This window comes from Centropristis striata, chromosome 3, assembly GCF_030273125.1.
Source record: "Centropristis striata isolate RG_2023a ecotype Rhode Island chromosome 3, C.striata_1.0, whole genome shotgun sequence".
In the NCBI taxonomy this organism is placed as follows: domain Eukaryota; kingdom Metazoa; phylum Chordata; class Actinopteri; order Perciformes; family Serranidae; genus Centropristis; species Centropristis striata.
Window position 1 is genome coordinate 31572377 of NC_081519.1, and position 14921 is coordinate 31587297.

A 14921-nucleotide genomic window follows, 5' to 3' on the forward strand; every position below is an offset into this window, starting at 1 on the left:
AACACATTTTTTAAAGTAAATCATAAGCAATTTTGCAGTTATATCCGACAAATGTTTTCAATTATATTTACTCAGTGTTTAGTAATATATACTCAGTTTTCAGTTTTATAGTTAACATAATATTTCAGTTACATTTACTCAATTTATGTGGTAATTGAGCCAATAAGTCAATTCATTCAGACGTACTTGAAAGTATTACTTAAATTTACTAATTACTCATGTTTTGTTTAACCAATTTGAGAGCTTTCAAATCAACTCTATATTTTTAAGTGTAAAAATGTTGCACTGATTGAATTAAGTAATATGCAGTATTATTTTTTTGAGTGTGTGTGAGTTGGATATGCCTGCTAATATGTTATCTGTTACCAAGGAGCTGTAGCCTGTGGTTTGCAGGAAAGGTATACTTGCAGGGTTTTGTTGTCAGACATTGTTGACTTTATTTAAACACAAGTAAAGACAGCAACTGATCCAGTGTTTGGAGACAAACAAGATACTCCAGTATCTGCTGCAGGCAAGGAGGTCGTGTTTAATGGTACAGGGGAGTAGCATTGCCACTACTATTTCAACTGTGGAAAAGAAAATGGACACAGGAATTTCAACAAAGGAGATTAGATGATTTAGTAAATGATTTGTTTGAGCTGTGATGGTGGACATGCATTGGAGCGAGCTAACGAGAAAATTGTCTTCCTAAAGGGACATGATGTGTGTTTTGACTTTCTTTGTATTGGGCACATATGCAAAGACTGTAGGACATGTCTCACATGTAAAGTATTCAGTCTCAGGCATCCCAGTCTTCTTCATATCTATCAAAGGGGAAAAGAAAAATATAAAAAAAAAAAAAAAGCAAAACCAAAGTGGAGGCAGCAAAGAGCACACACAATCTCAAAACCAGTCCAATCCAGTTGTCTTACTGGGCCAGTGTCCATAACTGTACATGAATTAGCTATACAATGGGTGAACCATTGTTGCCCAGAGAGGAAATTTGGTTCTTCCAATAGCACAAAGACAGTGCTGGGACCAGCGGAACCCCACAAATTAAATTGGACCTTATTTTAAATGTAAGCCACCATTTTCTTCACTGCTTTTGTTCTCCAGAGAGAGAGCAGGCCTTCAATTCTTTTCCCCAGGATTCATACCTCTGCATGAAACTTTTCCATTGCATTGGTCAGTGACCTGTGAACTAATTCAGATTCAGATTCAGATTTCCTTTATTGTCATTGCACAGAGTAACAAGTACTAGGACAACGAAATTAGCCATCAACCCGTCCAAGATGTATACTTAAACACACATACAATATGACAAAGGTCGACAGGGCAGGGAGACAGAGATGGAAGAAAAGAAATACAGCACAGCATGAGGAGAGTTGGGTGGGTGGGTGGATGAGGGTGGGTATGTATGCATCTGTGTATGTGGAAGTTCGAGTGTGTAAGCCTGAGACCCACCTTAGTCCGGTATCTAATCAGTCCCGTCTCAGCTCGCTGGAATGACAAAATCAGGCTTATAAGCCAGCCCCTCTTTGTTTCTCTCTCTTTCTCCTGGACCATCCACTGGGCAGCATCTGCAGACACACCAGACAGGACACCTAATAACCCTTTTCCCCATGGACTGGTTGTGTTAACCAAGCGTAGCATAGATTGCAATACATGGAATCTATGTCAGTGTAACGTTGTGTTTGGTTTGTGTTGCATGGATGGGATTGGCCATATTGAACGCCATCATCAGCTCTGGAAGAATTTCTAATGCGTGTGAGGCTTCCATAGTGGAGGCAGCGGCTATGAGTTGTGGTAGGAAAGTTATCAGTGCCTGTCATAAGGAAGGCGACTTTTCGCGCTTTGCCCTAAGAGCTGCAGCTGCGGCGGGCACAGAAGCAAAAACTGATGTGTGGTAGGAATTCAGAGAGGCCATGGAGAAGAACTTTTGGTCGGCCTCAAGGACGTTCTGGCGAACTGTTTGACGGCTCATGAAGAGGGGAAAGGGGAAGCAGGGCTTGGCTCAAGCTGTTTCCAACACTTTAAGGAACGCCTGAATACAACCATCACGTCCACTGAGGAGGAAGTAATTAAATACACTGTTCAGAGTGCCTGGGGAAGTTTACTCCAGGATGCTGTAAAGGAGGCCCAGGCTGACTGTCTAACCTGAGATTCAGGAGGAGCAATGCAGATTGCATGTTTTATTAATCATAATATATAATAATACAGTATCACTCAAAACTGTGAAAAATGTTGTGTGAGGTGTTTGCTCTCATTTAGCTCTCAAAGCGCACAAGATTGATGCATTTCACTTAAAAATGTACAAATTTTATCTCGGGGGGGGGCATGTCCCCGGACCCCCCTAGATGGTTCTGTTCGATGGTTTTAATTGTCAGTATCATATCAATAATTACTTTGATCTGGATCTCCTTTTAACTGAATGCTAATTGTAATCAAGGATGAGGACTATTTCATCATACATGATGCATCATAGCTTTTTGCGCGTTGGTGCGGTCCCATGTTGTGCAGAATGTGCCCTTTGTATTTTTTTGCCCCTGCCCTTCAAACAGTCTGAGTCCGCCACTGATCCTGGGGGATACAGACTTCACACAGCTCCTCCATGGGGACACAGGAGGCTTTGGGCATTTTCTTTTTTTCAATTATGCAGTAGTACTCCCAACTCCTGTCAGCAGACTTTGATGTGTAAAATAAATGAGTTCATCTTTAACAAAGGGTGACATCAAACCTATGTATGATCCCATTTCTGACCTACAGCACATTACTCCCATCAGAAATGCAATCCAAAATGGCCCTTTTTTCTTTTGGTTAGCCATATCACAAGGGTGAGGGAGAGTAGCAACAAGGGAATGACCCAAACGCAGCCAGCTGCTGAGGCAGTATGTCAGTGGTTTACTGTAGGGTACAGATAAGCTCACAATCAGGCAGGCAGGTAAACAAAGAAAGGAAGATATGAAAAATTGAGGAATTATGACTTGGAAAAATGCACTCAAGAGTTAATAAAATCAGAAGGAGCCTGTTTACTTTAGATTCTGTCTGAAGTCACATGTCAGTTACATTGGAATAATGCCAGAGAACAGCTTTATTGCATTGGTGGTATGTCATTTTGTGGTGACATTAATTAATTCATGAGATTATAAAGGCAAATCCAGCAGTCAAGATTGGTCATCAAGTCACACAGCTAATTAGGCTAATACTAATGTGCCGTTAAGATTGCAAAGATGAACGCTCCATGCTGCTTCCACACAGCATGTTCAGCCACATGTGAATCAATGTCATGAGTTTTTTTACTTGTAACAGTCAGAGCATTTTTACACTGTGTGTTATTACGTTTAGTTGAGTAAATGAGAATACTTCTTTGACAACTGGTGACAACAAAGCTATTCATGAAGCCAGGAGTCCCAGCACTGGCAAAGTGGTGAAAGGGTTGATGTTTTGACCAGCCGAGTGACGTGTTGAAATGTAACCTATCAGCCCTCTCCTCTGACACACGCGCGGGCATACACACACACAGTGGTGGACTCTTGAAGGGCGAATAAAAAGGGCACAAATGGGGCCCCACCAGCATGCAAAAAGCTATGATGCATCATGTATGATGAAATAGTCCTCATCCTTCATTACGATTAGCATTAAGTTAAAGGAGATCCAGATCAAAGTAATTAATGATATGGTACTGACAATTAAAACCATGGAAACCATCTAAGGGGTCTGGGGGCATGCCCCCCGGGATAAAATGTGTAAGTTTTTAAGTAAAATGAATCAATCTCATCTACTTTGAGAGCTAAATGAGAGCAAACACCTCACATAACATTTTTTCACAGTTGTGATATTGTATTATAGAATCTTTATTGATATCCTACTGTGACATTTTTTAAAATCACTGCAGATCATCTTCTTCACTGGAATTCTTTCTCTTTATTGCAAGGGCACAAGGTACAAGGTTATCATGTTTTTTTTTTAAACGTAGCTGTTCGTCATAGCGATGCCACATGAAAGCAACGCCTCTTTTGCATTCCCTGTTCGTTGGCACCATGGCGCCAGAAGGCAGAAGGGCACTAGAAGGGCACATATTAGGCACATTATCGACTTTTTTTGCACTAGAGGGCACATAATCATAATTTATTACATGGAAGGGAACCCTAGAGGGCACCCAATCATTTTTTGCACGTGTAAAGGGCAGCCAATAAGGCACTTCCTCATGTTTTCACCACTCTAGAGGGCACTTTAGCGACTTTTTCAGCCATGGAGGCATGAGGGGGGGCGGTCGCCCCTCCTGCCCCCTACCTGAGTCCGCCACTGCACACACACACACACACACACACACACACACACAAACACACACACACACCTCAGTGATCAAATAAAGTGCTGGCATTAATAAGGGGCTTATGGTATTTTTTTTTAACGTTTTAAACAGTTCAAGGAAGACATTTGGAACGAATTCGTTTAAATTGAGAAATCAATTTACAAGTGTGTGTGTGTGTGTGTGTGTGTGTGAGAGAGAGAGAGAGAGAGAGAGAGAGAGAGAGAGGGAGAGAGAGAGAGGGTTTTTTTCACATTTCTGCAATATCAAAAATGTGCACGCGCCGTCATAGTGCTCAAGACGTGAGAGAGAGAGAGAGAGAGACCCGGAGAGTCACATCCTCCAGAGCCACAGTCATGGGGCTGTCGGGGTGTGCAGTACAGGACTGATTTATTTTTGTACATATCATGCAGTGTCGGACTTCCGTCGTGTCAAAGGTCTTTTTTTTGTCACGTTGTATTCTTGAGTGAAGCATGTCACAGGCTGTATGTCTCCGCTCGTTTCTTTTGGATCTGTGTTCATCTTTTGGAGATTCCTCATCATCGCGTGTTGTGTCTTCTTTGTATCCCTTTGGCTTTGAATACACAGCAGAGGAGGTGAAGTGCTGAGAGAAGACCATGGTGCTCATCCCGTCAATCAGCGGCCGCTGTGTGTGGCTCCGGGAGCTCGGCTGTCGGCTCTGCTGTGTCTTTACGCGCTGAGAGGAGCGGAGGAGAGCGGGGGCTTTCCGGTCAGTTGAATCACGCTTCGCCGCTGAGACTGACTGATTCTCGGGGAGGGAGGGGGTGCATTTGGATGGGAGACTACTCCAAAAACGAGCAGGGTCTAGATCTGCTGCTTGATTGAGCTTCAGGAAGAGAAAGTGACCAGTCCCTGGACCTTTGGACGCTTGTTGTGGAGGGGTTTTTTTTCATTTGCTTTTTTCATTTATTTTTTAAACATATTTTTAATTGTATCCTTTCCTCCTTCTGACAGAGGAGGATAAAGGGGAGATCGAGCAAAGAGGAGACACCAGGTTGGCGCTGCTGTGCGGGGGGAGGGTTGGGGAGTGGGAGAGAAAAATGCTGCCTTCGCAAGAAGCCTCCAAAATCTACCATGACAACTACATGCGCAACTCCAGAGCCATTGGGGTCCTGTGGGCCATATTCACCATCTGCTTGGCCATCATCAACGTGGTGGTCTTCAACCAGCCCTACTGGATCGGCGACAGCGTCAGCACCCCCCAAGCCGGCTACTTCGGCTTGTTCCACTACTGCGTGGGCAACGGGAACTCCGACCGGGAGCTCTTGTGCCAGGGCAGCTTCTCCGACTTCAGCTCCATTCCGTCGGGAGCGTTTAAGGCGGCCTCCTTCTTCGTGCTGATGTCCATGGTGCTCACAATCGGATGCATCGGCTGCTTCGCCCTCTTCTTTTTCTGCAACACCGCCACGGTGTACAAGACGTGCGCCTGGATGCAGCTGCTATGCGGTAAGGATGGAGGACACTTATTTGGGGGGGGCAAGAGCCGGTGACTCGAGGACCCCCCCCCCCCCCCCCCCCCCCCCAACACTTGTTGGTGTATGTGTGTGTGTGTGTGTGTTGGGGGGGTCCTCATCAGTAAGGCAAGGCAAGTTTACACTTCAGATACAAGCAGTGGCGGTTCTACACAGGGGCCTCCAGGGGCCACTGCCTTGGCCTCTGCTGTGGCCCCTGTGTCACATTAATGATAAAATAATCAATTTACACTGTAAAAAAATGTCTGTAGATTTTACGGTGAAAAACTGCTAAACCATGACAGTAAAACATGTAAAATGATATATGGGTTAATTCAGCCAAAACAGTATTTTTTACAGTTTGAAAAAAAAAAAATACATTACTCTACTGTACAATACACTGTATATATATATGTATATAAGCCATCACTGTAATTTTTGCATTTATTTTTGTAAACATAGTTTTTCTCACTGTTAAATGTACTAAACACCATATCTCTAACAGAAATATACTGTAATATTTAATGGTAAAATCTTTAATTCATGCAGCATTTATAAAGTATTTTCTGGTCAATTATATGGCAGAACAGTGTTTCTTTTGATGGAAAAACGTTTTTTACGGTAAATATGGAATAAAATGGCAATCTTAAAGGTGAAATCAACAGTGCTAATATTTTACCGTAATATTAGAAAAGGTTGTACCGTATTTATTACAAATAAACACTGGCCCCTCCTTGGCCCCCAGATTAAAACTGGTCTAGAACCGCCATTGGATACAAGATAATTGAAAGTGCTCTACATAAAACAATAAAATCATTGAAGTAAAAGCAGACTTTTGCCAGACAACCTGGCATCTAAATTGTATTCTTTGACATACAATAAGCCGGTGTAAAGACCTGAGAACTGGACTGATGTGATCCACTTTAGGATCGGAGCAGCAGTGTTCTGGATCAGCTGCAGCTCTCTCATTGATTACTTAGGGAGAACTTTAACACAGCGTTACAGTAGTCGAGTCTGCTGAGACATGAATCCTTTAACCCATGACATATTCTTATGGCCCCAGAATGGAGCCTTGGGGAACTCCACATGTAATTTTTGTCCGCTCAGATGTGTAATTACTTATAGACGCAAAGCAGTCCCTTTCCTTTAAGTAGGATTCAATTTTTTTTTTTTTTGGAAAAAAAAAACCCTGTTCGCGGAATATCTAGGATTTCTGATGCTGTATGTCCAAGTTTTTCTGGTTGATCAGATGAAATAGTGTGATGGAATCTGATTTGATTTTAATTCGACACAGGGACATCACATATCCTGTACCTGATATGGAGGCACTGACTGCTTGTCTTATTTTCTTATGTCAGTGAAGAAGAAGGAACATTTGTTGCAGGCCTGTCAACAGTAGCAAACAAGGCACGTGCTTTGGTATTGTTTTTGACAATGATATCAGAGAAAAAGGACTGCCTTCTATTTCACAGTTTAAAATTATATGTACAAGGTTTTCCGTATGTTGTTATAAACCTGGAGAGTTGTTTTTCAGCTTTTCAACACTTTTAAAAAAAAAATCTTACCAGCGTGGCATTTCTCCATGGAGATCTTTGAGAGAGTCAGAGACTGTCTTCACCTTGGGTGCAATAGCAGAATTAATATGATCCGCAAGCTCATTGAGTGAGACCCAGGACACAGCAGGTGTTGAAGATATATATATATGTGTATATATATATGTGTGTGTATGTGTGTGTGTGTGTGTGTGTGTGTGTGTGTGTGTGCGTGTGTGTGTGTGTGTGTGTGTGTGTGTGTGTGTGTGTTTTCAGTAATTAAGAGCTTTGTGATTATGTGACCATTTGTTTGTATGGACATAGTGCTCTCAAAGAAAACACAAGAAGGATCAGAAATAGCAATGTCAGTCACCACAAGCTTTGAAATGTTCAGTCCATCTGAGATAATCAAGGCCAGATTGTGCCCCTTACATGCTGAGTCAGTCAGTTATCAAGAACACAACACAGTTCCTCTGTCCTGGGGGCTGTCAGCATGGTTCAAATCCCCAATAAAAACTACACATTCAAGGTAAATACAGATTATAGAGAGCAGTTCAGTTAAATCGTTTGAAAAAGGTTTCACAGTATTTATGTGGCTTGACTGTAGATATTTAGGAACTCGAGAGGAGGAATTCAGCTTAAGAACCACAAAAGGAGTAGACTTTCCACAAGTAATCATGTAATAAAAGTCCTTAAAATGTATGTGAAAGTCATGTGGGGCATTCAGGATCTTCTTTGAACTGAAGATAAATAACATGTCATTATTCTCCTGTGTCCAAAGACATTATGCCAACATAAAGAGGTACTGAAGCCTTGTTGGCGGACCCTGGCTCTTCTCTATAAACTCTAACTAATATTCTGATGCTGCTTGTTGTTTTTTCATCTGGCTGGAAATAATGTGTCAGGGAGTAATTGTATGGAATTATGATAATGAAATGCCTTCAGCAGTGTTGGATCAAAGATCACAGCTTCTATTTTAGTTGCCATATCTGCCTACCAGATTAGCCTGCATTATGCATGATCTGCACATGTATTTCTGTAATATCTCCCCAATCACCCCACATTCATCTGTGTGCAACTGGTGCAAACTCCATGTAAAGGCTGTATTGTGTATGTAATTGTATTAGAAGGTGCAATAATCTGTCGGATAGACACAGTTGAGCAGATTAGAGAGGGGTGTTGAAATAAAGACTCAGTTTTCATCAGTGGTAGGTGCAGCGGAACGGATTAAATGGTATCAAACAGATTTTCAGTCTTCTCAAAATGGGTCATTTTTTGTTTGCTTTGCTGTCATCTTCCTCTCTACAGTCATGAAAAATGAATTGAGACAGATTGATGTAGCAGTTAGCTGTGTGTTCATTCCCAGCCTGGTGTTCTCCCCTCACTGAGCGTTGGAACAGATTGTATCAGTTCAGGTGGAGCCTACAAGTGTCTCCCGCAGCTCTGCTGACATCAAAGAATCCCCTGGTGGATTCCTAATCACACAATCCTCTAATTAACTATGCGAGATGCGGATGAAACTGGTCTCAAATGTGTTTAAAAATGCTCATAGTGTTGATGGCAGGTGGGAGATGGTTTTCACCATGATGAAGAGGAGGCCTTGAAATGCCTTTTTTTGTACAGTTTTCTCTGTACTCAGCAAAAATATTTAAAAAAGCATTGCTTCAGTGTTCTCACTGACAGGGTACACTTTGGTGTGTGTTTGTGCGTGGATGGAGGGAGTGGGAGGAGGGTTAATCGTGCATCGGTCTGGAAGGGCTGACATTATCTGGGAGGAGGTATTGATGGTTAGATTATTCCTTTCTACAAGGCAGCAGTAGCCAGGACTGTGTGGATGGTGATGTACCTTCATTGACTTCTTCTCCACTCTCAGGCTCTCTGTTTCCTCTGAAAAAGAATACAAAGAGAGACGTGAAAATGCAGAGATGACACATGTTAGTCCAGTGAGAGTCTGCTTCTAGTAACAATGACAATACCACAGGCACACAGTCACCCATAAAGTTGGGATAAAATCTTCTTTTACCTCTTTCCATGAAATGATTGTGACAATTTGATTTATTCTTGACAGATAAAGCATACATCTTCTCAAAACTTTATTAATCAACACTGTAAAAAATAAAAAAAAACGGTTGTTTTTACGGTAAAAATATGGCAGCTGTGGTTGCCAGAACTTTACTGTAATAAATACGGTAGAACTTCTTTTAATATTGGCACTGTTGATTTCACGTTTTTCCATCAAAAGAAATGCTGTTTTGCCATATAATTGACGAGAAAATACTTTATAAATGAAAGTGCATAAATTAAAGATTTCAACATTAAATATTACAGTATATTTTTGTTAGAGATATGGTGTTTCGTACGTTTAACAGTGAGAAAAAGTATTTTTTACAAAAGATAAATGCAAAAATTACAGTGGTGGCTTGTCTTTATATTACCTTAAATACATATTACAGTGTATTTTACAGTGTAAATAACACAGTTTTGGCTGATATATATATTTACGGTGTTTCATTGTTACTGAAACTGAATTAACTTATTCATCATTTTACGGTCTTTTACTGTCATGGTTTAGCAGTTTTTCACCGTAAAATCTACAGACATTTTTTACAGTGAATTTTTTTAACATATAACAATGAAAATGAAACCACAATTAACAGAGTGAGTGAAAACTAAATTATTTCATCTTTATAGGCGACCGTGTACATGTGTTCCAAAACATTTTTTTTTTTATGGATTTAAATAAATAATTTTTTTGTTTGCATCTAAGGTGCTAATTTCTGGGGCGTGGCCACATGTCACTGCTGAAAACACCTACCAGTCACAGAGACCATGTGGCAGTTTTTGCGTCAGATTCTCTGCTGTGTGTTTTTGCATCCAAGACATTTTAGTAGCCTTAAGCTAACCACATGCAGGAGGCAATGTGCAGTATGTTGGATGTGAACCCTGGTGTCAGAGACCAGCTGTCTGTTTGCCCATCATCAGGTCTGGACTGGAACATTATATAGCAGCAGGAAGCAATTAGAAGTAAAGTAGAAAATAAAAGTAGTAAATAAATTCCTAGGAGACAGGGTTGATGAATAGGGCATCATTTTATTCACATTGGATTTGTGTGTATGATATTATTACACATCAATGAATGGGCCTCATTCAGAATGATGGCAGGTTATCTCTGGCCCTCTCTGTGTCTCTAACGGTGCTGAGGGTCATACAGGTCCAGAGGTACCACAAAGGACCTGTGTACTGCAGCATGTCTTGTCATTAGGTCAGCCTCGGGCCATTAGGTAACATCATAAAAGGACAGCTTCCTGTCTGCTGAGTTTCTCACTAAGTTCAGTGGTGATCAGTCAAAACAGACTCAGCATCTGCTCTCTTTTTTTTTAACTCACTTCTTTATTTCACGAAATGACAAACACACATACACAGAACACATACATTAAGAACACACATAAGGAGATGCTATTACAGTTTGAGTTCTCACATTTAATCATGCCCTCACATCCTATCTTCAAATATTTCTTCCTCCTTCTTAAAAGGAGGTAATATGGGCAACATGTAAGAGGTGACTAAAGTTCTGACATTGTATGTATTACTGGTAGCCATCTTTGTTCAAAGCTGTCTGATTTAAGCTGTAACCTTGCTGTGATTTTCTCCATTATAAATACATTTTTTACTCTTTCTCTCCATGCTGTTATACTGGGGGGTTGTGGCTTTAACCAAGAGGCTGTAATTGTTTTCTTCGCTATTAAAAGCAGAAATGTCAGTAACTTAGTAAAATTCCCATCTATAACATTATCTGGGACTATACCCAATATGTACACTGCAATGCCCAAAACATGTTTTATTTCCTTTTGAATATTTTTCTAAAAATCAAAAATCTTTGGGCAATATATATGAGTAGAATCCCCCCTAACCAGCCGACAACCCCTCCTCAGCATCTGCTCTTAAAGGAGCCATGGACAATGCATGTTAAATGTTATAAAATCTTCCGAGACTTACAGTTTATTGTAAAAAAAAAAAAAAAGCAGAAGCTTTGCAGTCTTTGAAGCAGCCCCAGTTTGACAAAATTATAGCTGTGGAAGATAACATGTTCTATTGTGTTTTTCTCACACTTAGAAGATCCATGTTTCCTGTTGCTCCTTCCCGTCATCACTTCTTTGTCCTCATGCAGCCATTGTAAACGTAGTATTGGTGGTGGTGTGTAACGCCCACGAATGTAATAATGCCCACAAACGTAATAAACCACAAACGTAATAAAAAATCTTCAGCTGTTAATGCAATAATCCCACAAACGTAATACATTTTTCACAAACGTAATAGCTGCTGCCTACTACAAACGTAACACAAAATTTCCAACAAATGTAATAACTATTACGTTTGCAGGGACTTATTACGTTTGTGGGGAAGTGAAAATCTTCAACTTTCAATATTGTAATAAATTCCCAGAAATGTAATAATGCACAGAATAATGGTTGTAGTGGTTGTTGTTGCCTATACACACACTACTAATACTGACCATGGGTGCAAAATCTAGCTGCTGGCTCCCCACTCCACTCGCTATATAGCCTATATAAAATACCTTTATTTGAATAATAGGCTTATGTGAATTGTATAGTTTTCAAACCCAAAAAGTTAAATTATCTTGTTAAAATCATTTCCCTTGTTAAAATCCAGAATCAAGAAATATGCAAATATATGGCGTCCCAAAAGTTTGAAACTCAAACATGCAAGTATAGAAACAATATGAAAACACATTTTTGAGTGGAGGGGGGAAATCAATAGACTGCCATGTTCTCAACCAGAGTTGTCCCCTTAAAAAGATGTTCCCATACAACAAAACTGTCAACGATCTAGCGAGGACAGGCTCGTGGTGCAGGGTTTCTGTAGGAGAAAAAAGATGATTCCATGGCAGACAGGTCAGCTGATTGTAGAGACAGGCAGGAGTGCTAACTGCTGATTGTTCCATTAAGCAAGTTCACCAAATAAGCCAGGCTTATTTTGGTTAGAGTGACTTATTTTTAGGCTCGTCATAGTTCTAGCTCAGTTTCTATGGCAACATATGCTGGGGAACTAACCTGATCGGAGGCAGGCTAACTGTCAGGCTCAGCCTGTTGGCTAATTAGCGTTCCTGTAACATTGAGCTAAAGGGAGAGCGATGATTTAACCACTTGACTTTCTGCTGTGCTGCTGTATGTTTGACTTTGTTAATGACTATAAGTAAAAAAAATGTTTTGGTTTCTCTTAAAATCAATTCACATAAATAATAAATTAGTCAATGATACAATAATAGTAAATAGACCTACGTACATGTTATACATATGATATCAAGTGTTTATGCTATACAATAAGTCATATTCCCTCAAATCATTGTTACATGAACAGTTAACATTACAATTGCAAGAAATATAGGAACACAAATGTAGTATCTAAATCCAAATGTCTATTTACTTTATTATATAGTAACAAGACATAAGTAACAAGACATAAGGCTGGTCAGTTCATGAGGTTTAATAAAAATGTAGTTAGATCTCTTCAGAAGTCGCCTCCTCGATCCGCTGATTTGTCAGTTTATTCAATACATGGACACGTCATGTCACCAAGCAGAGAAGACAGTTATCTTTCTGCCTTTCTGCTCAGCACATCATGTCCATGACCTGATCTGGTCAACCTTTCAAACAAACTCCTGCCTTGATATGACTTGCAGAGATATTATTGGAGACACAGATTTTGCAACAAAACAATAAAATATAATACATAAAATATATATTTTTGTGATAATAGAATCTTACTCTAAATAGGGCAGATGAAGTTTAAGCAGATGCAGTAAATGTATTTTGTTTAATCATAGTTTAAAAATAATATTAGCACATGGTCATTGTATCAAAGCATCTTGCATGCACAGAGAGGGCACACACACACACACACACACACACATATAGTGAATTACGCATGCATAGATAGTGACGTTTGTCACACAGAGACAGACAACAGAGACACAATAACTTATATCCCCAACCTTTCCCTCCATCATTTCTCCACTCCTTTCGTCTCCTTTTCATCTCTCATTAGACTATCTTCCCCTGTTCTGTGTTTCCAACAGTTCCACATTGACACATGGAGTGCCAGCAGTAGATTCAGAGGTGTGAAACTGAGAAGACACTTACTGTGCATTAGTTTTACACTTTTCCTCTGAAAACACAAACATTCTGATGAATTTATTTATGGTTTTTGTTTGCAGTTTATGCATCGGGCGTATGCCATTGATCGCAAGGAAGCAGAACAACTCTCTTATCCTTGTTTAACCCATAAGAACCCAGACCTTTTTATCCTTAAAGGAAAATTATGGGGGATATACCACAGACCAAGTGGACCTCATAGAACACATTTTTTATGTGTTTTTTTTAAATTCTACCCCTAAATGTCAAAGATCTGTAATGTGACATATATGTTACATTGGGCGTTTATGGAATTTATGTTTATGATATTTCTTATTTTAAAATAAATAAACTAGACACCTTTTATGCTTACAGAAACACAAATTTACACAACAGGCCATTAACGGATTAGAATTGTTAAATGGGTTTTAAGTCTAAGGAACTTAATGAGTATGGGAGATCCTAGAACATTTAAAGTATTTGTTACACACATGTCACCATGAGTTCTTATGGGTTAAATGTAGCTTAAAGAATGTTGTTACTGACTGAAAGACAGGCTTCAGTGTTCTACAAAACTTCCCGTCATCCTTAAATCATTTCAAAATAAGGAATCATCCATGAATGCTATTTTCCAGTTTTGTCTTTCCCTTAAGTTGCAATCAAATCATGTCATGTTTGAAACTATTTTAGATGCTGGCATGGGCTCAGCTGTAAGCTCAGTGATCTATAAAAGATAGGTCCCATAGGTGGTTAGCTGGGTGGGTGCAAAATAGTGCAGTTAGTGATGGTGACATTTTCTGAAAAATTGACTGTGTGTACCAAAGGTCTCAGAAAATGTTAAAACTGTTTCGCCCACAAGAGATTCTTGAGAAGACTCTATGTCTGGCAGGTCATTGGGAGTGACTAATTGAAAGAGGCCATATTGAATGTTTGGAGTGCACAGGCTGAGTAGATATTGGATGGTCTGGTCTGAACCCAGAGCCTCGCCAAGGTGATGCCATTTCTCAAAAGCAGTGTGCTGTGAGTCATCCTGAGTGAGTGTAGGGGAAGTCTCCCTGTGCTGTACAATAGACAGGTTATAACTCCATTCATTATCCAAGACCTCCAGTCTATATGATGCTGCCTATCTTGAAATTGTTTCATGCTGATTATTGCATCATTCATGTACAGGATTGTTTTGATTTTAACCTTGATTTTGAGTCCAATCTTAAGACTGTATTGGGTCTTTGGCCCATTGTGACAAATTCATTTTAAATGTTGATGTTTAGAGCTGCAACAAGCAAACATTACAAACAATGAAATATAAATTTAAATGAAAATAAATTACAAACAAAACATTTGCTGATTCCAGCTTCATAATTGTGAGGATTTGGATGAAAAGTTATTTTTAGGGTGGGTGAGAGGAGAGGTGTACAGATCAAACAAACTTTCACCCAGGAGATCGGTGTTCATGTCCTGTGTGAAAACAAAAGTA

General features: G+C 39.9%; 1 protein-coding gene across 1 annotated transcript in view; it reads left to right on the forward strand.

Moving 5' to 3' along the window:
* The first annotated feature begins 4614 nt into the window (after window positions 1-4614).
* lhfpl4a (LHFPL tetraspan subfamily member 4a) overlaps window positions 4615-14921 on the forward strand; it is a 35024-nt gene continuing 24717 nt past the window's right edge. Inside the window, exon 1 of the mRNA XM_059329177.1 lies at window positions 4615-5758. Coding sequence (XP_059185160.1) covers window positions 5353-5758 — 406 coding nt within the window. The 5' untranslated portion in view covers window positions 4615-5352. The remainder of the gene's footprint in view (window positions 5759-14921) is intronic.